At 34.6% G+C, this 26,515-nt stretch overlaps 1 protein-coding gene across 15 annotated transcripts in view; it reads left to right on the top strand.

Moving 5' to 3' along the window:
• tutl (immunoglobulin superfamily member turtle) overlaps window positions 1-26,515 on the top strand; it is a 313,141-nt gene that overhangs the window by 248,014 nt on the left and 38,612 nt on the right. For 10 of the 15 annotated variants that reach the window (XR_012456904.1, XM_074123055.1, XM_074123056.1 and 7 more), the window contains exons 4-5: window positions 17,898-18,019; window positions 20,629-20,768. Coding sequence is in view for 14 of the 15 variants with exons in the window: in XM_074123055.1 (XP_073979156.1) it covers window positions 17,944-18,019; window positions 20,629-20,768 (216 nt within the window). In the remaining variant the exon portion in view is untranslated. Of the gene's footprint in view, window positions 1-6,957; window positions 7,509-17,897; window positions 18,020-20,628; window positions 20,769-26,515 lie in introns of those variants that run through there. The other 5 variants (XM_074123046.1, XM_074123048.1, XM_074123049.1 and 2 more) reach the window with 5 other exon arrangements.

Here is a 26,515-nt window from a genome sequence, read left to right on the forward strand (position 1 = left end):
GGGAAGGTAATGTCAGTCGCTTAAACATGATCAAATCAGGCACTACAAAACAGTTTGATGGTCATATTGAGAAGGAGGAAATGGTCTCATTTGGATTTGACATGTTTTTACTGGGGCATCATAAGAAATATAACAAAAAACAATGTCTACTGGACAGCCAACGACTGCATGGAACAGTGAAAATGCCAGCGCGATTTTCGCAGAAAGTTTTTTTGAACTTGGACAAATTATCTTGGGGAAGCCAAGCTGTTAATCCAGTTAAGCAATTACAGCTTCCCAACGTGCAATGATTTTAAATATCTAGGGTCACTTGTTACAAACAATAATGACATAACCGCAGAAATAAAGGCGAGAATAGCGGCAGGAAACAGATGCCACTTCGCTATTCAAAAGGTTTTGCGGTTTAAGAATTTGTCCCGCAAGGCTAAGATAATAGCCTATAAAACGATAATCAGACTCATCGTCACGTACACCAGCGAAACCTGGGTGCTCAGCAAGGAAAGTGAAAAGATACTCGGGGTTTGGGAAAGAAAGATATTTGGCCCGAAGTGCGAGAATGGCGACTGGAAAATCAGAAAGAACCAAGAATTGATGGAATTGTTTGGAGAACCAAACATAGTCGCCCGTATAAAGAATGAGAGATTGAGATGGTTGGGACACGTGGAGAGGATGCCTGCGGGAAGGGTGCCCCGAAAACTATTAAATGAAAACCCAGGAGGCAGAAGAATTCGAGGGCGCCCTAGACTTAGATGGCTAGATGATGTGGAGGAAGACCTTCGTCGGGCTGGAGTTAGAAGATGGCGCCTTAAGGCCGCAGACCGGAGCGGATGGGGACAGCTTGTTGAGGAGGTCCTGGACCTACTCTAAGGACTGTTGCACCGGATAGTGAGTGAGTGAGTGAAGCCAAGCAGTTTTGGGGTCTATGCAGAAAGCGATGGTTACAGAAGAAAGCGAAAACCAGGACGTTAAGGAAAGAAAGATGAGCAGCTTTTTGAAATTACGGAAAATTAGGCAAATATAAGATGTCTTGAAATAGGATAAAAAACTTGAAAATAAGGGCCACAAATAAAAATTAAAAACTTTTTTTAATTAAAGTTTGTTTATTTTTTTCGCTAGAAACATTGCTCAGTTCAAAAACAGGATTAGGCTTCAGACCCAGACCCTCTTATTGGCGAAGTAATTAAGTTATTATCTTTAGGACACAGGCAGAGTTGGGAAAGTTGAAACTAGATTTAAGTACAGAATTACCTAAAATTGTGGTGATAGCGAAGGACTTATGCAGGATAATAGGACAGCAGAAATACGTAGAGCAGATGAATAACCTTAATATTATCCCAGGACCCTTTCTGCCTCAAAAAGGTTTTACTAAGTGAAATTGTTGTCGTATCTGGTATTTCTACATAAAAATGGCCATGTGCTACAAAACAACAGGAATGGTTTTCTAGAAATAATCGTGGAAAACTGAGAAATAGCTTTTGGAAAAGTTGCAATTTTGTTCCTCCATGGCGTTCGACCTAGAAGTGTAATGACAATAGATTATAATCTACAAAAACTGTTCCAAAATCAAAATTATAGATCTAAATCAGTACATGAAGCCGAAAAAAGTATCAAAAGAGTCATTTTATCAAAATACGTACGTATATACTCGTACTTATATGCAATAGGATATTACGCCAGTTAAATGATTATGACGAAAACTTTAACGGCATACCAATTTTGGAGCTTTTTCAGGATTTCCGTATTTGAATTATACTAAACAAGTGCACTCTCACATCCGTGAAAACCACTAAAAAGAAAATAATAATAAATTCAAACTATAAAATTTACATAAGTTAAAATTACTCTTAACACAATTGAATTAAATTTCAAAATAATATAATACTGAAATAAGTACAATTAAAAAGAAATAGAAGTTTTTCTTGAGATATAAAACGATATGTTTTTTAAAATGAAAATTCATTGCATGTAATTAACTTGAGTAAAATGACCTTGCATGTTTGGCAGAAATAAATTTGGAATGCAGGTGATGAAAATCAGGGAAAAGTAGGTAAAAGTAAATGAAAATATGTTTTCCTCTTTTTTTTTTTTTAAAAAAAAATGTTTTAAAAGTACAGACTTTTTTTCTTTATTAACTAGATCCTACTATTTTTGTAAAAAAAAAGTACGAACGAGTAAAGTTATTTATTAAAATCTAAAAGATGAATGGAACAAGCTTTTATAAATATTTGGGAAAAACATAAATGAAAAAAGAAAAATGGGACATTGTTCAATGAAATAAAGGGGTCCATGATTTATTGCTTCGCCCCCGCTTAATTTAGTTTTTCTTTTATATCTTTTTTTTTTTTCTGTGCATTATAGAGTAAAAAACAAAAAAGAAGATATAATTTCTTTTGATGGTCAAAGTTCAAAAGATCTTGAATTAGATTGTGTTCTGATGGCCTGATTGTATGTATGTATGAGAAACACATTTATATATAAAGATCAGAGTATAGCAAGGTTTGAGGTAGTACTATAGTAAGGTAAGGTAGTATTCCTACTTTAGAGAAGGGCATTATACTAGAAATGGGTCTACAAAGGTAAAATCCAATTCTAAATTCTTCTTTGATGTGGACTGTAGCTTTCCTCGCTATATTATTGAGTCCTATTTATTACGCATCTCTTCCCATCCCTTTTTCGGCCATATTTACTTTATACAAGAAATAACTTCTTAGGAAAGGATGAATTTAGTTAAAACTGTATCATTAATTAATTTCTAGAATTCAAAATGACCTAAGAGAAATATTATGTCAAATTTAAATGAAGGACCAGTAAAGTAAAGTAATTGCCTATTTTTTCCAGGCGGGGCTTAACGTCCAACTACCGAATTAGGTGTTGTAGACGGAGCCGAGACTAGCAAACTCTAGTCATATTTCTCATATTAAATATTAAATAAAATCCAAGGTCTAGACCGAGAATCGAACCCACTAACCAACAATACATGTTAGCTTCGCTGGTCTCGCCTTTAACCACTCGGCTATCGTGGCGCCTAGAAGGGCATGTATAAATTATTATTGTTCACCAATAGAGAGAGAAAAACTCATGCAAACCAAAACCTCACTGAACCCCAAATAGCTTAAAAAAAAAAACAAAAAAAAACACCAAGATGCACAGAATACCGTACAAATCGTGCAGCAAAGTTTGAGGTGGAGGAAACAGCCTAAACTCATCCATCGTCAAAGATCCTAAAACTAGCCTCCTTACACCATTTTAAACAATCCATTATAAGATAGAAGGCGCGGCTGTTTCTTCCTCTCCCTTTGCACCAACTCTTAACTGAAAGGATTGGAGCAAGGAACCCCACTTTGTCTTCTTAAACCACAAAATTCCTAGAGTGGTATTGAAGAGAACTTACAGAGCTCTCATTAACAACAACCATAGACGAACCATAACCCTGATTTTGGGACTGACAACAGCTCAAAGAGCTGACCCACAAGACTGGTCCGAAACTAGAAGCTACCTTGCCTTTCTCCATAGTAGCAGTTTCTTCTTTATCTTCTCCAAGATTAGATTAGATTAGACGAGGGCGGCTTCAAGGCCTACGCCACTGCGACCCCTTTGGATCTATTGTGGCTCCCCTCACTTTAAAGCTCACCCTCCAAACCTGTCTTTTTGAGACAGACTCTTAATGCTGGAAAGCGACTCTTGGGTAAAGCTCTCAGGCCTTGGCTTTTCCTCCCCGAGAAGTAACATTCTTATCTTCTCCAAGAGAATGCAGTCTTTTCAGTACCAAAAAAAGAAAAGAAAACACCAAACTTTGAATCTTGTTATTGTTTTTGTAGGAAAACCTGCCATTTTATATTTACATGCAAAGAGAAAAACACTTTGGGGTAGAAAATGCATGATTTTCTTTTGTCCTTAGTAAATATATATATATTTTTTTTTTCAGCCGTTTCATGTGAAATTGCTGACAAAAACACCCTGTCACATTCAGGCTAACATCACAAGCGGGGAAAAAAAGAAAAATATATTTAGGAATAATGGTAAAAGAAATTTTCTTTTAAAAGAAGAAAAACCAACTAAAAATTTAGTAAATCTGAAAATTGTTATTATAATGTACATTTTGTCATTTTGTATATTTTATTTGCAAAATTAGGACTCTTTTTTTCCGGATTCTGACAAAAATAAAGTGTCTCAAACAAAACCCTCCCGCCAAAAAATCTAATAAATTAAATAAATTCCATTAATAAAATATTTTACTTAATTTATTTATCGATAAAATATTTCTGACAATATTTATTGTAGTTTGTATTATCGAATAAATTTTTAAACAAGAGAGAGAGAGAGATATATATATAGACCATGATTGGTACTGGCATACCATTGCAAACGATTAAAATATCTGAGTGAAATGATATGTACGGTAGAGGAATATCGTAGTATCTGCAGAACGGGCGGGGGTATGAGGCTGGAAATTTATGGGCGAGAAAGATTGCCGGCTGCACGCTCGAGCAGTTCTGCTACTGCGACACACGTAAATAGATCATTGTTCGTTTTATTTATCTTTTCTTCACCAATACCCACCTGTACCACCTGTTCCTCACGGCCAATCTAACCCTCATTGTCCATATAATTTTTCTTTTTTTTTGAGGTTTTTGAGGTTTACTAAACGCTAAAATAAAAAAAATTAGCGAATTGTCTGTGTGTATGGGAGTCGGTTTTTCATAATTCAAATATGGAACTTCATTTTAATAACATTAACGCTTCAAATACTGAAAGTTCTGGCTACAATTTCGACTACTAGAAATGTTACTGCATCAAAGCGAGATTTTCGTTTTACGGAAATCATTATCCTAGTTAAGTTTCACGGAGTTTTTCTTAGAAAACCACAAAGCTTCAAGCATCCACATCTGAAGTGCCACTTCAGAACAGAGTTTAGCCGTTCACATAATATTAAATAGTAAAATAATGCCTATTATTTCAGTCAGGTGGGCTTTACGTTTAAATACCGATCACATGTTTTGTGCGGTTGCAACCTTACTTTAAATGGCTTTTTCGCCATCAATAAGATTAGGCAAGATGGTCTATTCCGCCTAAATACTCATGTCATCGAATCTTCTACAAATTGGTTTAAATTAAGTAACAATGTGGGCGCCACGGTAGCCGAGCGGTTAGAGGCGAGACCTGCAAAGCTAATATGTATTGTGGTACTGGGTTCGATTCCCGGTCTTAGGCCTTGGATTTTATTTTTATGGTTAATAAAAGATATTTACAGTAAAGTATGTTTGCTAGTCGCCTCCGTTCACGACACCTAATTTGGTAGTTGGACGTTAAGCCCCGCCTGAAAAAAATGGGCGATTACTTTACTTTACTACTTAAGTAACGATCTTTTTCCTGAGGCGAACTATCCTTCCACCCGTTTATCTAAACCAATTTCTTTTCCCACAAACGATTCTATTAAGTACCTAGGACACTTCATGTATAATCGCCCAACCTGTAAATCCACGTACTAGACTTAAACAAACGATTCAAACTTCTCTCTAGACTTCTCGACAATCTAAACTTTCACAAAATAATAAACGACTTATCTACCCGTGATACTCAAACCTGCCTGGACTTGCGGAATGGCACTTTGGGATTCAGCCAAAGCTTCCAGTATCTATAGAAACCAATCCTTCCAATCAAAAACATCGTCCCGAATCGCTAATGCTTCTTACTTTGTTTCTAACTCTACCTTGCAACGAGATCTCCTTGTTCCCTGTGTTTCTGAAGCTGCAAGATCCTGCTACGCCTCAGTTTCCTCACATCCTAATCATCTAGTTTTCCAACGTACTGCTTGAATTGCTAGAAATTCCTCCAAGAAGGTTGAAACTCTGGTGGCCATGTGATCTTAATAGAGGCGAACACGTTATAGTGGAGGAATGCTTTTCTTTAGGAGTTTCACCATTGGGTGATGATGCTACCAACGAATTTGTATGTATGTATCACGTTGTATCAGCTTCACTCGTTGCAGAAATTTACTGCAGTTGTGAGAATATATTAAAAATAAAATATAATACAAAAAAATGTAATAAATAACAATGATAAAAATTACATAAAACGCGATGTTTCCATTGGGTTCTAGGGAGGCCCACTATCCTGTAGTCTCTAGGGATGAATTCCAATATCCTTCATAGAATGCAGTCTTCGCCACAATTATTTTCTTCGCTCATTATAACGTTGCCCAAATCATCTGTCCAAGCGGAGAGTGCAAACTCAATCCTGTTCTAATATCTTCATTTTTGGAGGCTGCAGAACACAAGAGAGTAATGCACCATCTACCAAAGTAAATCCAACTCCGCTGCCTCTTTTTTTTCTCTTCGGGTTGAGTTTTTTCCCCATGAACTTCTCCAGGTATCTGACCCATATAGAGAGCCAGTAAAGTTTGGTTTAATTTTTTTTTAAAAAATATCCTAATAACCATGTACAACATTATTTAGAGTGTTTCTTCTCAGCGTCTCCTTTTGATCTTTGCAGTTTCTCTCGGGTGTCAACTATGTCACCTAAAAAAAAACAAAAAAAAAACTGCATCTTTTAGTTGCAACACTTGGGCTATTCCAATGTAATATCTTGCACTACCCACGGTTTTATCTACCCATGGTACCGCAGATGAAAATTACACCCTACGCAATTGCCATTCAGTTAAGTGGCACTGCAGATTGAGTAATTCTCATCCGCTAAGTGACACAAGGAACCTCTTATTGAAACCCAATGTTACCGTAAGATTTGACCAATCATCAAATTTTTTGTTTTATTTTTATTTTAATTTTTGGCGCGGAAAAGTGTGTTTCCAAGTGAAGCGATATAGATGGGGTTAGTGTGACAGAGAGCTTGCAGAAAGAGCATGGCCCCCACTGATCAATATATAAACAGACGATCGGAGGGGTGAAGTAGCCGCCTCTAGTGAGCATGCGTATAAATATATATAGCTTTCCTCGCGGCCCGCTACGCCCTATCTCTAACCTGGACAGAACCCCGGACCCCGTGTCGTAACCATCGCTGTGTCCTTCTTGTAATCTTCACTGTCTGCTATCCCCTGTTCGACTTTACGTTCATTATCAAACTAAGAAATAGAAATATTTTGTTTTTTTTTATTTTTTTGTTGGTTAAGTTTGGTTTTTACATGATGGAGACTGTTCAATGGAAGTGAGTGCTTAACGTAAATTGTACATCGTGTTGTTTCTTATTTTTATCTAGTTGTTCAAGTTGAACATTAAAACTATAGACTTATTTTTATCTATCGCTAAGAAGACTACAACGAAATTGAAAATGGTGATTAAATGTGCTCATCAAAGATCTACTACAAATGATGCTGACTGTGTGAAATAGATTCAACTACATTTCAAACCCCTTTTTGTTATTTATACATACCCATCCTAGTTTTCTCTTAGAATAGTAAAGAAAAGAGGGCACATATCGGATTGGGCATCTCTCACTTCTCTTCAACCACGGGGGCGTAAGGAACTGGGATCATCTCCAGTCAAAGGCAGAAGGTAACAGTTTAAAAAAAACTATTATTTATTAAGTTCAAATAAGGTGCCCTAATTCCTTTATTAACGCTATTTGGCTCCCCCCCAAAAAAATAATGCAGCCCTTAAATTCATTATCTCACAAAGTCATATTCAGATTTGACCTTATCCACCCTAAACAGTACTATAAACTAAATCAAGCCCTTCCAAAGCAATAATATCAAGCTTAATACGAGTACTAAGTCTTTCCAATAACAGAAAAAATGATTTTTTTCTTTAAAAAGACCTTTCTTAATTTTCGGATGGGGAATAAATACTTTCGAAAAGTACCTAAAAATTTCTTTAAATCATAAGTCTAAACGAGAGTTTCAAAATAATCACTTCCTGTGAAAGATAATTATAACCCATTCTATCGAATTACCATCCTGATTGCTCCTAGATTAGGTCATATGTTTCTTTATTATTAATCCATTAAGGCGGTGAATTTCATTCAATTAGTTGGTTAGGTTCTATTTTTGCATACCTAAAGCAAAAATTCTTTTCATAAAGTAAGTTTAAGATTTTGAAACTTCTTGTACGTGGGCATTATCACTCCTTAATCTTCTTCAATTACTGTCATTTATTAAATTACATTTTTATTGATTTGTTTTGATGGTTAACATAATGTAGGTACATATATAAAACGGATAACTTTTTTTTTTTCGTATTTATTGAACGAAATTATTCTTTAGTGAATAATGAATATTTTGAATATTATCTCAATTTTTTTTAAATGTATTTATTCATTATTTATTCGTTTTAAGGCGTTTTATATGTTTTCCTTTAAAGAATAATATCCGGTTTTTACAGATTACATTGTTATAATAGAATTCAATTATATTTTAGTCAAAATTTGAAAAATAATTATAATGTAAGAGCCGAACAATTACTTTTAGGTAGCGATGGTCGTTTCATGAATGAAGTACCAATTAATTTTGAGCTTTTCATGATTTTATTTGTAAATACTTTTCTTTTTTTGAATTTAGTTACGATTGAAACTTACTTTTGTAAAAATTTCATCTTTAAAATCGTTTCCTGTTTTGATTTGAAAGGAGAAATGAAATTTTGCTTCTTCCTACTAGTTACGATTTTGTTTTATCTACCCTGAATTAGGATGGTTAAGTTTCCGAGCGTGGGACTTTTTAAGGTGTAACTCTTAGCCGGCCCTGAAATCGCGTAGAACGAAGTAAGAAGTAGGAAGACAGGAAAATCAAAATTGCACATACAATTTAATATTCACATACGTACAAACAGACTTATGGCTAAAAAAAAAAAAAAAAATACCTTAAAAATTAGAAGAAAACTTAAAGCACGAGGAAAATGTGTAGAATTGTTCGCCAATGACGTCAACAAAAGAAAACTGTGTCGCACATTTTTCACAACTCGTAAACCTTGCCAAAAAAACACCTGGTGTTTTGAAAATAATGGTGATGATTAAAATTATTTTCAAAAAAAAAAGAGTTCTCTGGCCGTACTTATTCTTTAACAATGTATTTCCGGTCAGTTTCTGTTTGGAACAAGATCTCTTCAATTTCCTGATAGCTGTAAAATTGGAGGAAGTTAACAAATAAAATTATTTGAATGTTGACATTCCGAGTTAACTTAAAATAAAACTTGTACCCTGTGAAAATACAGGAATTCTTGTTTGCACACTTTTCTCTTGCTGCAACTCTAATCGTGAATCTTTTTGCAGAAAAGAAGTTTAGTGCAGTTGCACTTCTATTTTGCTGATTTTCTCTAAAACTCCATAACTTTTGGTCCACCTTTTATTTTAATTTATTGATCTTTTAGATTTAATTCCCCCCCAAAAAAATGTACATTTAAACGTGACACTCCAGAGGTGTGTTTATCTTGCGTCTCTCCGCTAGATTCCCTTAAAATGGATTATCTTGAAAAACTGTTTCTTTACGTCTCTAAGTAAGTATCCTGTGTGGATCTTAACGTTTCAGTTCTTTTTGCCCGGGCAGTCACTGCCCTGCAGTCTTCTTGGATTACATTGCTGCCCCAGTCTACCATTTTTTCTGTTAGAAGAATGATTGCCATCTCAAACATCTCTTGCGCCATCTGTTATCACTTATCACCCATCAGTAGCCGTACTATGTTAACAAGCCCCTTTCGTAGATTCGAAATTATGCCGTCATTCTACTTCTATGAGCCTTCCTATTCTTATCCGTCGAGCTATTGAGCATCTTACCATCTTTTTACCAGAAATCCATTTCAACAGTTCTAAACTTTTAAAGGTACAAGGTTTCACTCCCTTTTAGCAATATGCTTTCCTCTGTGAACGGGTAAATTTGTTTCTTTATTTCTGCCGATGTCTGCGGTTTCCACAATATGGAATTCAGCATTCTTATTGGCATCAGGTGTTAATTATTGTTCTGCGACATAATTTTAATTTATTTATGTATTTTACGTGATACATATTTGAAGAAAGTTTTCGAAAAAATTAAAGAAGATTCTTCATAGTTAACCCTTTTCGATTGAACCGTTATTACCAAAAGATTATTGACTTAACCAAACTGACCTCTAAAGGCGTTTTCTAGTAGTCATATTTGTTTACCAAATGGTTATCATGAAGCTTGTGTTTCCGATAAGAACTCACCACCAACAATCTTTACGGAAACGCTCTTACGATGGTAACTGGAAGTAAAAGAACAAAGAACTGGACAAATTAATTACTTCGAACTAATAAATATTTCGGATGCAATACCCTAATTATTATTACAAAAAAGAAAGAAAAAAGATAATAATATAACCATCGCCATCTTTCTTTCAGTTTATATATTTGCATGTTGCATGACTCTAACCTCTCTGAAATTTCCGTCTCCCAATCATGCAGATTTGTAAAATAGAATATAAAATAATATAACGAAGAAAACAAGATGGCTAGCGGTATAAAAAGATAAGACGTGGAAAATTAGTGAAATGAAAATGAAACCATTAAAATAATCTTCACCATATATTTTTTCTTTTTTGTTTTTCCTTTCGTTAATTTAAGGAAAATTTTGCAGAAAATTTATTTTTAAATATACAAGCAGGGGACTCTATAAATAATTTTTTTTTTTTTATTCGTGTATATAAAATTTTAATAATAAAAGAAGGATATGTTGTTATTGATTTGGTTAATTGGAGTGTAAAAGAGATTTTATAAATAAAATGTTATCAGAGGGATAGAATAGGAACCCCGGCGTCGGTATGCTTAAGTGGTGAGAAAGAAGATATCTATTTGCACTCAGAAGTATCTGTCGAACAAGTAAGATTTCCTTAGGCAAGTGGGCCATACTCTATGGAAGACCCGCTGAACATTGAGGATAGCCCCCCCAAGCAGTACTCTTTTTCCACAAGAATGGAGGCAACAAGATGACGTAGAATTAAAACGTGGTGACGTCTAAATCCAAATTGATGATCTGGGATAACTTTAAGAGTTTTCGAGAATGGGAAGGAAGTTAATCTCGAATAAAATTTCCTAGGTCTTGGTAATAAACAAATGGGATGGTAAGACGAAGGGTGTTGATGACGTTAAGGAGAGGTTTTGGGGTAGAACGAACTACGAAATACTTCTACGTATTAGACGGGTAATTAGGATGTTCGCACTATCGCGTTGTATACAGAATTCAAAAGTTCCACAGCTTTTTTTGGGAAGACCGCTAAGAGAGTTCGGTGTAATGAGATCAAAGCTTTCCTACGTGAGAAATGATTTATGACGTACTAAACATCTAAAGAATAATTTCATTTCTGTCTTGTCATTATCTCGTACCATATTTTAAATGAAAGCTCATTAAATTTTATTACATTGAGCAGTTTGTCGTTTCCATATAACTTCAATGATAAAATTGTAACATCACAATGGAAACCAAGAATTGTCTTAAAATTACTGAGAGGCAATAAATCTTATCAATTCATTCATTTTAAACACCCTGAAAGATAACAGAGAGCTGTGTTGATAATTAGTTTACGCAAGTTTCAATTATTTTATTTAATTAATCGATTATTGATTTGTTTGGAAGGAAAATTAGGCTGGTTTCAGTGGGTACAACTTTTAAAATTGTAAAGCTTTTTGATAAGAAACAAAAATTCTGGGATTTTTTGATAAGAAGTTCAGAGAAAAGAGATGGATTTCTTTTTGAGTAGACGATATCAGAAAATTGAGATTCTAACTTCCGTACAAGCGTTCTTTATCTAATTTGGGATTTGTCTAACGTACTTAATTCTCACTAATAATCTGTAGAATTCAATGAAATGGCCCCTTAATAAGAAACATAAAGCCTTATTTTTTTTTTAAAACCGTATTCTTGGTAATAAAATTAGGGCGCTTTTCTTTAGGTTTTCTCATTTTCTCATGTGTTTAAGATATCACTTTTTTTCTCACGACTTAACTGAACTCAATAAACTACTATTTAGATACAGTTATACTGTTTACAAATTTAAATCCCTATTTGTTCCTTTCTTTGTGCTGTAACGTTACAGTTTGTGCCAGGAAAGTAATTCAGCTCGGAATAATTAAATAGTCAATAGCAAATCAATAAATTTGCATTTGTACCCCAATAAAATGTAGTAAGTTTATTGCTTTAAATAAATCTGTCAGAGCTAAAAAAAATAAATTAACATTACTGGGCAATTAATTGGTCTATTAAACTTTAAAATGGTTATTTATAAATTTCGAATTAATCCTTTAATTTAAAGGATTCTAAATTAAAATATTCTAGTTTTCCTTTCTAGTTCAGTCAGCTGTTCTTTGATTGTTCCATCCCTGGAAGACTCTGGGCACTGTCTGGTAATGGAAGGTATAACCTATCTGATTCTCGTATGATTTAGTGTATAACTGAATACGGTTCATTGTGTTGCTAACTTTACTAGTTCACACCACTTTACATTATAGATTTTTCGCTTTTCTGAGCTTTTATTTTTTAAATCATTTTTTTTATGAATTTCTTCAACTACGAATAAAAACAGATCTAAAGTTAGAGAAATTAGTGTTTCGGCATTATTTTAGGCTTTATATTCAAATTTGTTACTGTATATTAAGATTCTTCTACAAGCACTCTTAATTATTCTAATTAACCAGTTAAGCGTGTTTGACGTGTACGAGGGTCGTTTGAAAAGTCCGTGCAAAGTCAGAGAGATAGCACTACTGGCGCGTATCGAGGTTATGTTTAGTTAGTAGCATCTCTTGGAAGAACACACACCAAGTTTCAGCCAGATCGGTCTATTTCTTTGTGTTTGGCATTCGTTTGAATCGAGGAAGTCGAGTGATTTGCAAAAAATGGACGAAAAAGAATTTCGTGTGTTGATTAAACACTACTTTATGAAAGGCAAAACGCCTCAGGAGACTAAAGAGAAGCTTGATAAACATTATGGTGACTCTGCACCTTCGATTAGAACAGTTTATAAGTGGTTTCAAAATTTTCGGAGTGGCCATATGGGCACAAGTGACGCTGAACGTTCTGGACGCCCTGTTGAGGTTACTACTCCAGAAATCATTGATAAAATCCATGATATGGTGATGGATGACAGAAGAGTGAAGGTGCGTGAGATTGCTAGTGCTGTGGGCATCTCGAATGAACGGGTACATAATATTTTGCATCAACATTTGGACATGAGAAAGCTATCCGCAAGATGGGTGCCGCAATTGCTCACGCTTGACCAAAAACGAAATCGTGTTAAGTGTTGCAAGGACGGTTTGCAGCTGTTCCAGAAGAATCCGCAGGACTTTAAGCGTCGTTTCGTCACTGTGGATTAAACATGGATACAGCACTACACTCCTGAGACCAAAGAACAATCTAAACAATGGGTTACCAAGGGGGAATCTGCGCCAAAAAAGGCGAAGACCGTTCCTTCGGCCGGAAAGATTATGGCGACTGTCTTTTGGGATTCGTAAGGAATAATCCTCATCGACTATCTGGAAAAGAGTAAAACTATTACAGGTGCATATTATTCATCGTTATTGGACCGTTTGAAAACCGAGCTGCAAGAAAAACGCCCACGATTGGCCCACAAAAAAGGCCTTTTCCATCACGACAACGCACCAGCTCACACCTCAGCAGTTGTGGTCGCAAAATTAATGGAAATAGGGTTCCAACTCGTTTCACATCCCCCCCCTATTCTCCAGACTTGGCTCCCTCGGACTACTATTTGTTCCCCAATATGAAGAAATGGCTGGCGGGAAAAAGATTTTATTCGAACGAGAAGGTGATTGCAGAAACGAATGGCTATTTTTCGGACTTGGACAAATCCTATTATTCGGAAGGGATCAACAAACTAGAGCAGCGTTGGACGAAGTGTATAAGCCTAAAAGGAGACTATGTTGAAAAATAAAAAAGGTTTACCCCCAAAAAATTAAGTAGTTTTTATTTTTGCACGGACTTTTCAAACGACCCTCGTATACACGTCAAAACCAAATCTCTATTACGGTGCGTTCGACGTGTATACTCGTTGTGAAAAATATAAAATTGCCATTAACTTTATAAACTCGAAATTTTAATAAAAATACAATAAGAATACTATTTGGTGGGATGTTTCCTTTACCTTACCAATAGAACTGCCAAGTATTTTAGGGTGGTGTAGGGAGCCAGCCAAATGATAAGTGGTTGGTACATGTTTGGTCTCCGCATTAGAGATTGGGAATTACGCACACAACCCTCTCAACCCCTTGTGCAACGCCGTTTTTACCTTAGATACGAGGTTCAGACCTCAGTAGGAATCATGATTTCATTATACACAGAGAATTCTAAGCTTTTTTCTTCCTTGTAAAAGCTCTTGCGTCCCTAGTTACGTAGAGCAATGCCTAGTGAAGCTGTGCAAGATTTTGAAAAAAGCACAGAATGCTCTATAATCTTAAGCCCCTAGAGATTGCCGAAAAAGTCGCTTGCAGTGACTATTACTACTATTGTAAACTTTTGGTTGTTTTGCTCTCCTGCATTCGACGTGTATACACGTCATTGTCTGATTTTAATTCCGCACACTGTGAGGGGGTTTTTTAAAACTAAATTCCACGCTTAACTAGTTAAATAATTTAGATTACAAAGCAAAACCCGCACTACACGACTGTCTAAACAAGATATAGTCAAATGAATTTTTATACTCAAACTCAATTAAGATATTTTTGATGGAATAAAATTAAGTTTTCTTATTTCTATTTACTTCTTTCTGTAAACTGCAATCTTCCTTCCTGAAAAATCTATTTTGTCAAAACTGGGAGACGACCGTATTCGGGCACAGATGGTACATTTACTTAGCCGTATGTTACTTAAGCAACTAACTGATGAATATCTTTTTAGCAATTGCGAAGTAGAATATCTTTTCGAATCTATTATTCCAACGTTTTCTACTCTTCATTAAGAGAGTTGTATTGAAATCTCGTTCTTTATAGATTTTATTGAGAGTTAGCCTGGATAAATTGCAGTATTGGTGGACCTGTATGGATTCTAAACTAAGTACAACTTTTGATGCTTACTTTCTCCCATTGTTATGATGGTGAGATTTTTATCTCGTGTACAGTTTCCCCATCAAAATTAGTGACCATTTGCGCTCATCTACATGAATTTGAACAGATTCAAGGCGATCCTTGCAATCTAAAAGGTTTTTTTACTCACACGCAAATTTGCCTTTAAGGAAAACTTTCATAAATATATAATTTCAGGTAAAAATGTTTTTACCTGATCTTCGCAGAAACAGTTCCTAACATATTTAAGTCGCCTTTGTTCATTCCCCTAATTGGAGATGTTTCATTATTAAACTTTAGTCTGCAATCAACCAGATCAGAACATTCTTCCAATACATATTAGATTCAGTCTCCTGTTTCAGGACTCCTTTTCCTGAAATGGTTTAATCTAGTTAATTCCTGCCGGCTAGATTTGTGAGGTTGACTGCTTCTTGCCTAGAAAATGAATTTATTTCCACTAAGGTCCGTTCTTCTCAGTTTCAGCAATGTACTTTGTGCTCAACCACAGATTGATTCAAGCTTCCAGAATCATTGCTTTTACTACATTTATCAAGGCTTTAACTATCATTTCAATCTATAGCACTCTGTAATGATGGTATGTGGTGAATCAAGTATTTAGAAGTATCATTTATTAAATGTGTTTTATCTCTGTTTTTAGGCTACAAATTCAGAATACATATATACCAAATCAATATCAAATATTTATTCAAATTTTGCGTCACCTTATTCGATGCATGTATTCGTGTTCCTTCTTAGCGGGTTCGAGGTAATAATGATGCTTCACTCCTTGCTGTGATTTTGCTTGTGTGGAAAACGCGCCTACATCTCTACGGTATCGTTCGAGGAACTGGAGTCAAGCTTTTATGATTTATCCCAAATCGCTGATTTTTGCCTTGCCCGGAGATACCACCTCTTGCTAGTTCATCTACTGATTTTCTTGTTGTCATTACACTCCGCGATTGGGGATGTAAGTTTCTTATTTTTTTGTATCTGCGCTTATTCCATCTTATCCTTTTTATTCTCCCTTATTTCCTGTTGCATATCTACTCCTAAACAGGCCGTAATACCTCCACGACATAAAACTTCTCTATCCACGGCTCTATCCACTTTAAGGTTCACACTTGTGCCCCACATTATCTACCAAGAACATGTTCTCAGCGACCTGATTCCTTTTCGAATAGGTGTCTGATTGAATAGCTCAGCGTTTTATTAGCAAGAAACTGCATGGGTCATCGACATATTCACGCTTAGACTCTCAAACGGCTATAAAAGATAGTATAATGATACACTTGTCTTTGACCATTTCGTTCGCAAATCGCGTATTTCTTCTGCGTGACGTTCTACCTGCTGTCTAAGATCACTATCTGTTCGGAAATGATATATTTGTCAAATTTATTGGTAGCTCAATCTTACAAGTACAAAGAAAAAATACATATGATACATCCTTGTTGGCAGAGGATGCTTCGATTACATCAAGATGAATAACACGTTTAAACTTCTGCACATTATTTTCATTTTTATTATGTGATATCTACTGCGTCAAGCCAAAGTTGAGGAGAAATCCTTCCATAAATTATGTAAATTTTTTTTAGGGAAGAGACAAATACCACAAATCTCCCTATTAGGGTTCCATTGAAGGGAAACACCCCCATTCGTCTTGATAGGTGGGCAACTCACGTGGGTTATAGGAGAACAACCCCCCTCTAAATCCAGTCAATTCATTCTCAGGTTTGACATTTTGTTGACAAATGGGCAAATTAAGCTGTTAATGGCTGAATACAGGGTGTAAAATAATGGGATAGTTATAGTTAGGGTCGTGTTTCAAGCTGGAGGGATTGAACGTCTCTGTTGGACCATTAACCATTGCACGGCTCCAGACTATTTGTCAGGTGTTAGTTGATCTTGTTTTTATTCTCTTTTTTAACAAAATCAAATGCCTATAGTGTCCAGGTTAATTTTTTTAAAAATTAAATATCTCATAGACTTAATCAATGATTCTTTTAAACTGACAGACCTGCCTTAAAATGTGTTATAGTCGTAATGTAATGGCGTCTCTATTCAAAAGGGGACATCGAAGAGAATTCTCACTATCTCTTTCAACCCTTTTTCTATTCTATCTTCCGTCTTGAGATCTACGGAGAGCTCAAAAAAAGCTTAACAACGTATGGAAGCACTATGAAAGTGTTTTGGGCACCAAAATGCCAAGATTTCCCCAAAAGACAGTCACAATATCAATTCTTAAAGTTTGCTAAGCGATATTCAAATAGGTTTGAGTATTTGCCTCTGATATTTTCTTCATAATGCTTTTAAGAATCAACTTTTATTTTATTTTTGCGAAATAATAGCGACTTATATGAATCGATATAAACCCTGGAAATAATCGCCAGGGTTTATATCGATCAGAGGGGAGACATTGAGTTACAATAACTGTTATTACTAAAATGACCGGGAGCATTTTTTTTTGGTAATGAAATTGTTCACCTAAAAGACTTTTCGACTTATTTATTATTCCCCACGTTTCGATCTTTCTTTAATTTAATTATTAGTAAAACTTTAGTATGAGATATTTTTGGAACCTTTCTCCGTTGCTATTTGACTTTTTCCTGCAAAAAAACTAATCTACATTCTTTCTATGTAATCTAAACACGCTCTATCTGTACACTATCTATATTTAGATACGTGTTTTTCTTTCACAACATCCCACACTGAGTTAAATCTTTCTGAAGTTAAAGAATTACAATGATACCGAGTTCCCCTCAACTCGGCAAGGAATGATTTAAGACTCATGATGTTTACACAATGTTCGAATCAAAAATCTTCTCCTTTTCTATAATTTATATAGCAGAAATTCTTTACATCCATTTGTCAAACTTTTCTCATTTTGATATTTGGTCACTGGCGCCCTCTAATAAAAATACTAATTCTTGTTGCAGGTAGTGATGGTGGGAGAGGCAGGAGATTGACTATGGGAAGAGAGGGATGGGCATGCATCGAGGAGTGCACCAACATCTAGCCGCCGTTTCTATTGTCGCCTTTTTCATAGCTTCCGTTCATAGTCAGTATCGCTTCCTTTTTTTTTATTTTATTAATTATTAAATATCACTGCTTAAGAAGTTTCAAGATTGCTAGTATTTGTATTTTTTTAACAAACTCTAGCAATCTTCCTGTGGACTACAAACTAGATCGGAAATCGCCTCAAATCTAGATGAATCAATGGACAATCACTTGCACGTTTAAATACTCTGGGATTTCCTTCTCTTATCTCAGATCAATCGTTAAAAACATTGTAGATAACTTCAGCTCAACGGAGCAACAGCGGTGTAGATTGATTCAGAAGTATTAATGTTAACAAGCCGATACAGTTTTTGATCCTCTGTGTTGTACAGTACGGTCAAAGGTCTACATTTACCAAATTCTAATGAATAGAAGAATGAGCACTGGGTAGAATCGTTGATTTATAATATATTTGTCTTCTAAGGTCCTGTATTTGATGCGATTTTTTCACATGTCAACCATTATCCTTGACACTGTAATACAGAGCTCCAAAAGAAATAGCCCAAATACCCCATGAAATACTTGGAGAGGAAGGGACTCTTTCATTAACACTAAAAACCCTTTATTTCTCGAAACATAACCAAGAAAAACTAGATGAGAAACATAAAATTAGTACAATTCCTTTGGTAACTTTTAGAAGGAACGATCCCCAGAATCTATTATGCACGATGAGTGATTTAAAATTTTAATTGAGTTTCTATTTAGAAATTGTTTAATGCATTTGTAATATTTTCTTGGAAAATTAATTAATTCCAATTATTTTCATCTATATCCACTTAAATTTTAAAAATTGAATACTCGATTAGAAAACGGAAGTATAATAATATTTTGCAGTAAAAGAAATCGATATATAACCTCCTCCAGTTGTATAACTACGTGTTGAATAAGGTTAAGTACATACGTTGACCATCGTCTTGTTGTTATGTTGTCCTTTATTTGCTGAAACGGTTGTTGACACAAGTTTTTCCTTCAGTAACAGATCACATAGTGTTTCCATTTCGTATAAAACAATATCCATTCAGTTAACATCAGCAAATATAACTTTTATATTTCTTAAGTCGAAAAATTTCTCATTTTATTCTCTCAACCTTTTTAAACCTAAATTCTCATATTTTGGAGATTTCTTCATACATCACATCTATTTACTAAGGCTTTTAAAAAAGGTGAACTGAGTTTTTTTTTTTTTTTTTTTTTTTTTTTTTTTTTTTTTTGGCGCATCAACAGCTGAGGTTATTAGCGCTCGGAGCTTTTTTCAGTGCACTGCCGGCCTCCGGACAGTGTTCTCTCGTTACAGACTACACTGTCCATCACCGGACAGTGAGCTGTAAGAAGCTCCTAGGAAGAGAAAATCTAAGGGTCAGCTGCTGGATTCGAACCCGGGACCTCCGCGTGGGAGTCCAGTATGCTAACCTCATAGCTAAGGTGAACTGAGTTGTTCACATTTTCGAACTTATTTACCCTTGTTAAGGGTAAACTTGTTAAGAACTTGACAATATGGTTTTGAAGTATTTTCTGTCACTAATGCACTTTTTATTTATCAATCTGGGTCTGTCTTTGTGTTTATATTGTAATGTTAAGATGAGCGAGGGTGTATTGATTGTGTACTCAAAATTCCGTATAATATAGTCAAGATTTATTAAATGTCCCTTCAGAAATCAATAATGGGAAAGTGAAACTAGTAATTTCTTCTGGGAACTGGGCGTCCCATTGTTCCGGTATAATATCAATTCATCTGACATACAATGATGCGATTAAGGTCAAGATAACTAACAGTTAGATGTTTTAGCTTTCCTTATGGAGGATCATAGCTCATCAGTATTACAAAATAATTGAAGATTTGAGAATTTCTCTAAGAAAAATGATTTTATAAATATTAAATTCACTAGAATATTTATTTAAGTGATTACAAGTGCATTCACCTTGAAGGATCTACCAAAAACCCTGGTGTAGACAGTTCGTCTCCATGTATTTCTTATCACTCACTTGAGATTATCAATTGTAAGCAACTCATATAAGTTTTTTTAGCAAATTTTAGTTATTTAAATTTCTTATGACTAAATTAATTACAGCCCAATTAGGACTACCCAGTTGATTTTTTAGTCATCAATGAGATGACAAAGTAATGTCTACATACTAGATTCTCACAATTTGTAAGACTGTATTTTTAATCGTACAACATAATCCGGGCTATGGCAAATTTAGTATGAGAGTATAGATATAGTTTTGTATAGGTATAGAATATAGGTATAATATTATATAAGAATAAGGTATTCATAGCTAATACTGCCTCAAATCATTTTCAAACTCCTTTAACCTCATTTTCTTCTGGATCGTCCTCATATTTGTGCGCCTGGCAATTCTGCTTTCACAAAACTTCTTTTGTGCATTCATTCTTGTATCGCAACCATTGAAGATGCCTAATTTAACGCCTTCCCTTTACCTCACGGTATATTGCATTCTACTCTTTTCTCTAAACTCTAAACTGCTTCTCATCATCTTACTTCTAATCAAAAGGTTAATTTTCCTACTGTGTAATAATATATAACGTTTTCTATAAATAGTAATAATAATTAATGATATTCAGTTTGAATAGTGATTTATTTTGGCCAGGAGGCTGGAGTGGGCCCCAGGATGCCGTACACATCACCGCCATCTTGGGAGAGTCGGTCGTCTTCAACTGTCCAGTTGATTTTCCTGCCGACCATGCTGTCCCGTACGTACTCCAGTGGGAGAAGAAGGTAGGCGACACGGTAGGCGAACACATTCCACACATACTACTATATATCTCTCTCTAAATTTCATGCATTTTGAGATTTAGTGTTTCTAAAAGATATTGCTTCCCTGGTGGCTATCCTTATCACCCATAATAACAACTAACATTTGAGTTTAACGCTTAAGTTTTTCACTTAAAAATTAAAAGTTTTGCTGGTAAAAACACTAAAGATAAAAACTCAACTTAAATTTAAGAACTAGCTTTAATCTGAATAAATATAACTCCTATTAAAAAAAGATTGAATAAAATAAGAATTTTACTACTCGTTTTTAAAGTAACTAATATTGAGTGAAATAAAAAACCAAATGAAATTCGCTTAAAGAGTTTATTGGTTTATATAACAATTGCTTAATAATTACATAATTATGAAACATTAACAAAAAGGTACCACTTATAAGTGCATTTAAGTTCCAATGAATTCAATTTTGCAAGATGTTTAGCCTTAATGAAATTGGTTAATCTTGTTTGCATTTAAGTGTAGATCACTAATTGCTGAGGATCTTCTCTTTGAAGCAGCATTCTGGTCTGCCTACTATAGCTAAGGATAACAGCTCCAAATCACCCATACATTTCTTTTGGGAGAGCCTCACCAAATCTAGTATTGGTAAAACGGACTCTCCAATCTAGTGGTAAACCTTTTCCCCCAACAATGTCCAACGCTTTTCACTCCCACCAAGCACACCAAACAAAACTCTTTTAATTTCTTTCTTTCAGTGAGTGTCTGGTGGCATCCTTCTGTAACCACTAACGGGGCTGGTACGTACTCGAATTACTGCTTTATCTATCACAAAATTACTTCAGCATTGCAGCTCGTGGCTACAAAGCGATGTTTAGAGAGTTCTGGTTAGCCAATTTGTCCACTCTCCTGGTGTTTTCTGTTTCGACTTGTCCGGTTACCCGATGTGCTTTACATCATTCCTCTGAAGAAGGCCTTCAGTCTTTTTATACATTTGTCAACTCCTCAGATCGCCTCCCGAATTATCTCAGCCTGAGATATACACATAATTCCCTTTATACAAGCCTAGTAAGTAAGCTAGGCTAGTATGTAATTTTTTTTTGTAATGTGATCCTCAAAGCGACAGTTAAACTAAACGTTTTTGATAAATATTAATCTAAATTGAATTTTTGGGACTTTAATAATGGTACTAATATTTTTTGCTAAAGGTTGTTTTATTAAATTTAATTTGTTCTTAAAGTAATAAAATGAGCACCCAACTAATAATGCAATAACTTTATGGCCACTCACAGCCACTGAAAGCGACCACAACCGGCTACGAGATCACAGACTTCATACTGTAACCTAAAGTAAAGATTGCAAAGGAATCGAATCAGCAATGCCCTAACTCAGCAGGTGCCGAGCAACTCTTCTCCCTCAAAATAGATTTGCCGCTCTGGTTTCTAGATTAGCAAATCGTTCCCTGCTTAGTTATGCGCTAGATGAAGCCAGCGAAGAAAAAAAAAATGCCTATTAAGAAAAAGTCACTCTATGAAATAAGAGAGACAAACTAAGCTAAAAATTCAACAGGTGCTTTCTACATGGAATGAAGACTTCCATTTTGACAGCCGCGCAAAATCCTGGGCCAAAGCCCAGTTTATAGTCGCATGAATCAACGTTGTTTGTAAGTAGTAGCTTGATCTCTTAGTCGCTTCTGCTCACTTTCAGTGGACGAGAGGTATTTTAAAAAAGCCTTTCAGAAATTTAAATTTTAAAATCTAAAAACTACAAAAATTAAAAATTTGTATTAATAAATACTTGGTAAATTTCTCATGCTGGAAAAAGAAAATAAATATTGTTAAAATAAATAGATCTTAGATTCCCTCGAGTTATCTGAAGATGACATAGCTGAAATTAATATTTAAAAAATAAATACATGAAAATGTCTAAAATAATCTTTCAAAATTATTTTATCTCTCCCTAATTCTTAAAGAAACAAATAATTCCTCTCCTTACAAAAATAAAATCTTCCTTTGTACACTGGCAATGCGGCAGCCGTAGTGTGCCTAATGGCCACCAGGGAACAGGGTGAGAGACCCCATTCAGAATGTTATTAGAAAAGATATTACATATATTAAATTTTTTATTAAACCAATTCAAGACTTGGCTGGCACATGCTTTATTAGCATTGTATTTTATTAGTTAACGATTCTTTTTTCATTAAAAGAAAGAAAAAGCTATAAAATTGAAAGAAGTATATGTATAAAATTGAAATATAACGAAACAACAACTTATTTTGACCTCATCTTCTAAGTCTAAAAACTTTAATTGTAAGGTATTAATGTATTCCGAATTATATTATTGAAAAAGTAAATCTATTTACAAATTTAAGATTGAAATATTTTATCTAAGTCTTTATAAACAATTTCATTCATTGATAATTTAAGAACAAAATCTCCTCTTCTAAATTATGGAAATTCTTTAGTATTGTAATAGTCCAAAGGAATTGTATTGTAGCAGATTATTGTTTGGGAAACTAAGTTAGTTTCTGAGTATTAATAGTAGTTTACAATATACTTAGAAACTAATCAATGAACTTTGTAGCTTCATTTCTATTATTGCTTCGTTTGTGATTGATTATATGATTTGTTTGAGCTTCGGCGGGCATAAATTATTATGAATGCTCAAATATTTCTGTGATTTTTTTTTTTTTTTTTTTGAAAAACTTGCATAATTTTTTTGTAATTAAATTTAAAATTATTAAAACTTGTAAGTTAAAAATTTAAATTTTTTTGAAGTATTGAGGTCGGTGAAAAATGAATACTTTCTTAGGGGAGAGGGGAACATTTTCGATAAATTTGATGTCTTTATCAAAGCTTAAAGTGTACGTGTTTTTTTAAAAAAAAATGGGTAAAATGACTGATTCTTACGACAAAAAAAGTCACTCTGCGATTACGTTTAAGTATTAAATATTAGTTCATTCAAGTCTTATAATTGCTAAGCACTAAGTCATGACTAAATTTTGCCTCCATCTTTGGGAAAAAATGTTTTATTCCTCAGTTTGCACAGTAGGCCCCACGGCAACTTTTTATTACCTGTTATTAATTTTAAAAATAATGAAAATTCAATTTATGCTTGTACAATTGTTCTAATAATTGAAATAAATAAATATATTCATAATAAAGGGTAAGTAACTGGCTTTAACTTTATGTTACTTTTTATTTTTCGCTAAAATACGTCCTGTTATGAAATTGAGTCCTAAACCGTGACGAAATGATAAAGCTGTCCAGGAGGAACTCTGGAATTTAAAGAAAGTCAGTAGAGCTGTACTCTAGGAAGAATCTCCCAGGACTCAGGCAAGCGAAGATTTGTTTTGGCTAATGTAATCTGAGAGGGAATCGGAAACGTAGCTCAATCAGTGTAGGCTACTTTTGCTGACAGATGCCAGAAAGTAATGTACCTGCAGTTACTGGAGGGATAATGGTAATCTCCTAACGGACGAGGTTATGCCATTAGTCAGAAAATATTTAGATGCGTGTGAAGTATATATTTCCAGGATATAGGCTCTCTGGTACCCCACTCTTGATTTTTAGATTTCTCACATATCTCAACCTCGAGGGCGTACTGTTGGGTGTTACTGGGGCATAAGTAGAGGGAACACCATTTATTATAAAGGTGTTCAAAAAATACTGTTATCAGTTCCTGCAAAAAGACATCATAGTTATCGAAACGTTCGCTATAAATAAGTTTTTTTTTCTTTTAAGTGTTTACTGAAATCTTGTGATCAGAAAATGTAAGAAAGACGCCAATGAGTAACAGAGGTCGGTACCATAAGTACTCTGCTCTTCAAATAAGAATTTACTCACAATGAGTACATATTATTTAATAATTAAATAAGAGATATAAACAAAATCTATGTGAGAGCAGATAACTTCTTCCTAACTCCGAATGGGTTTTACTGATCATCCAGGACATCGGCCGAAAAAGAAAAGCTTCCTCTCTGGGCTTGTAATTCTGTTACATCCTTACAACCATTATCTCTAAATCTATTCACTTTTCATTAGTTAAATTACAATTGTTAGTGTCTATACAAAATTAGGTAATGGTAATATATATAATACAGTAATTATTGTTTTATTACATTATTTGGGAGCGTAACAGCACAGTGGGCGAGAATGACCAGTAGCATATTGACCGCAAAGTGATTAATATGGAAAGGCAGATCTGGTAACTAAAGTAAAGCTAGTAAGTTTAAGATAGGCTGACCACACTAGATAAGAATAAAAAGAAGTCTAGGGCTGAGATTGAAAGAGTTGGTGGATGATCTTGAGACGATGGAGATTGAATGCCTAGAATAGGGAGGGATGGTTAAGGATAACGATGAAGGACCTTTTGAGGACTATCAACTATAGAGCAGTAGGAACAGATAGAACTTCAATCCTTAGAAAAGAGATTTTAAAACTTATTTCTGTCCATCCCAAGATATTAAGCTGCTGTTCTCAATTCTATGTGCACCCGTATTGTGTACAGCCGAAGATCTCTACCTCGTATATATATATATATCTTCTCTTAATTTCTCGCATTAACCACTTCTTACAGACCTGCGTAACTGTACGGCCTTAATAGGCTTTCGTTCTGCCAGTTTTGCCTCTTCAGATAGCGGCCTAGATGCTTAACACTTCGCCTATTTGTAGATCTGTAATCTATATTTATCCTCAGTTGTCCAGGCGAATAATCAAAACATCTAGGACATTTTAAAATAATTGAGGGTTCGAGGAGCTCTAATAGAACGTTAGATTGGCAACAATGGATAAACTAGAAAAAATTGAAGCTCCAAGTTGAGGAAGGATTGCCATGAGGCAGAGAAAAGTAGCTAACGTTCAAGTTAAAGGAGGTGGGCCTGTATTCTCGTCAAAAAAAGGCGCAGAATCGTTGTTTGTTCTTTCTAAAAGAGTGTATATAAATTATTTAAAAATAAAACCATTTCAAAATACTTAAGTATTCCATCTACGGGAAATCCACAGGATACAAAAAAATAAAATTTCCTGGTTGCAGTTGAAATTGTTCAGATTTTCAATTCCATCTTCTGGCTGATTTATTGGGTGGTAGGATTCAGAAATGCAATGATATTTTTACAAAGAAATAGAAACCATTTGCAATCCCCACATCTCGCAGGTCAGCTGGCTTGAAGACACAAAAAAATTATAGGCTTTCCTTAGACTTTACATCAGTTTTATAATTATAAAACATTTAACTTCCAAAGTTTAGAATCTTAAAAAGTTTTATGAGAAGAAGTCTTTTCAATCAGAACTCATCTACTGCTTGATGTTAAACAATGGACAACTTTAGGCCATGTTGTTTGTTTTCTTGACTACTCTTCAATCTCGGCTTTCTTCTGGTGAGATTCATTAAAAGAAGTTAAGAGGTTCTGATAGCATTTTATCTGAGGAAACAACTCCATTTCTAATTATGATAAAGAGGCAGCCTGAGTAGTTATGCAAAAAAAGAAAGAAAAAATTCTGTTCGATGATAGGTTAAGTTTTGGTTTTCTCATTTATCTTTGTATTTAATTTAAGGTTAAAATATCCTTTTTATGAAGTTTAGACTTCTGCCAATGTTTTTCTTTAAAACCCCTAGGGCTTCAGTCCCCCAATGTACATACTCCTGCTTCCCAGTAGGGGTTCGGCAAATTTCTAGCATCAGCCATCACTGTAAGTACCTCTTAGCCCTCCATTTACCATTCATTTTATTTTGATGGGTTCGCTTTTCGAGTATTTTTTCTTGGGATT

This window comes from Rhodnius prolixus, unplaced genomic scaffold, assembly GCF_049639745.1.
Source record: "Rhodnius prolixus isolate KJV_2025 unplaced genomic scaffold, Rpr scaffold_14, whole genome shotgun sequence".
In the NCBI taxonomy this organism is placed as follows: domain Eukaryota; kingdom Metazoa; phylum Arthropoda; class Insecta; order Hemiptera; family Reduviidae; genus Rhodnius; species Rhodnius prolixus.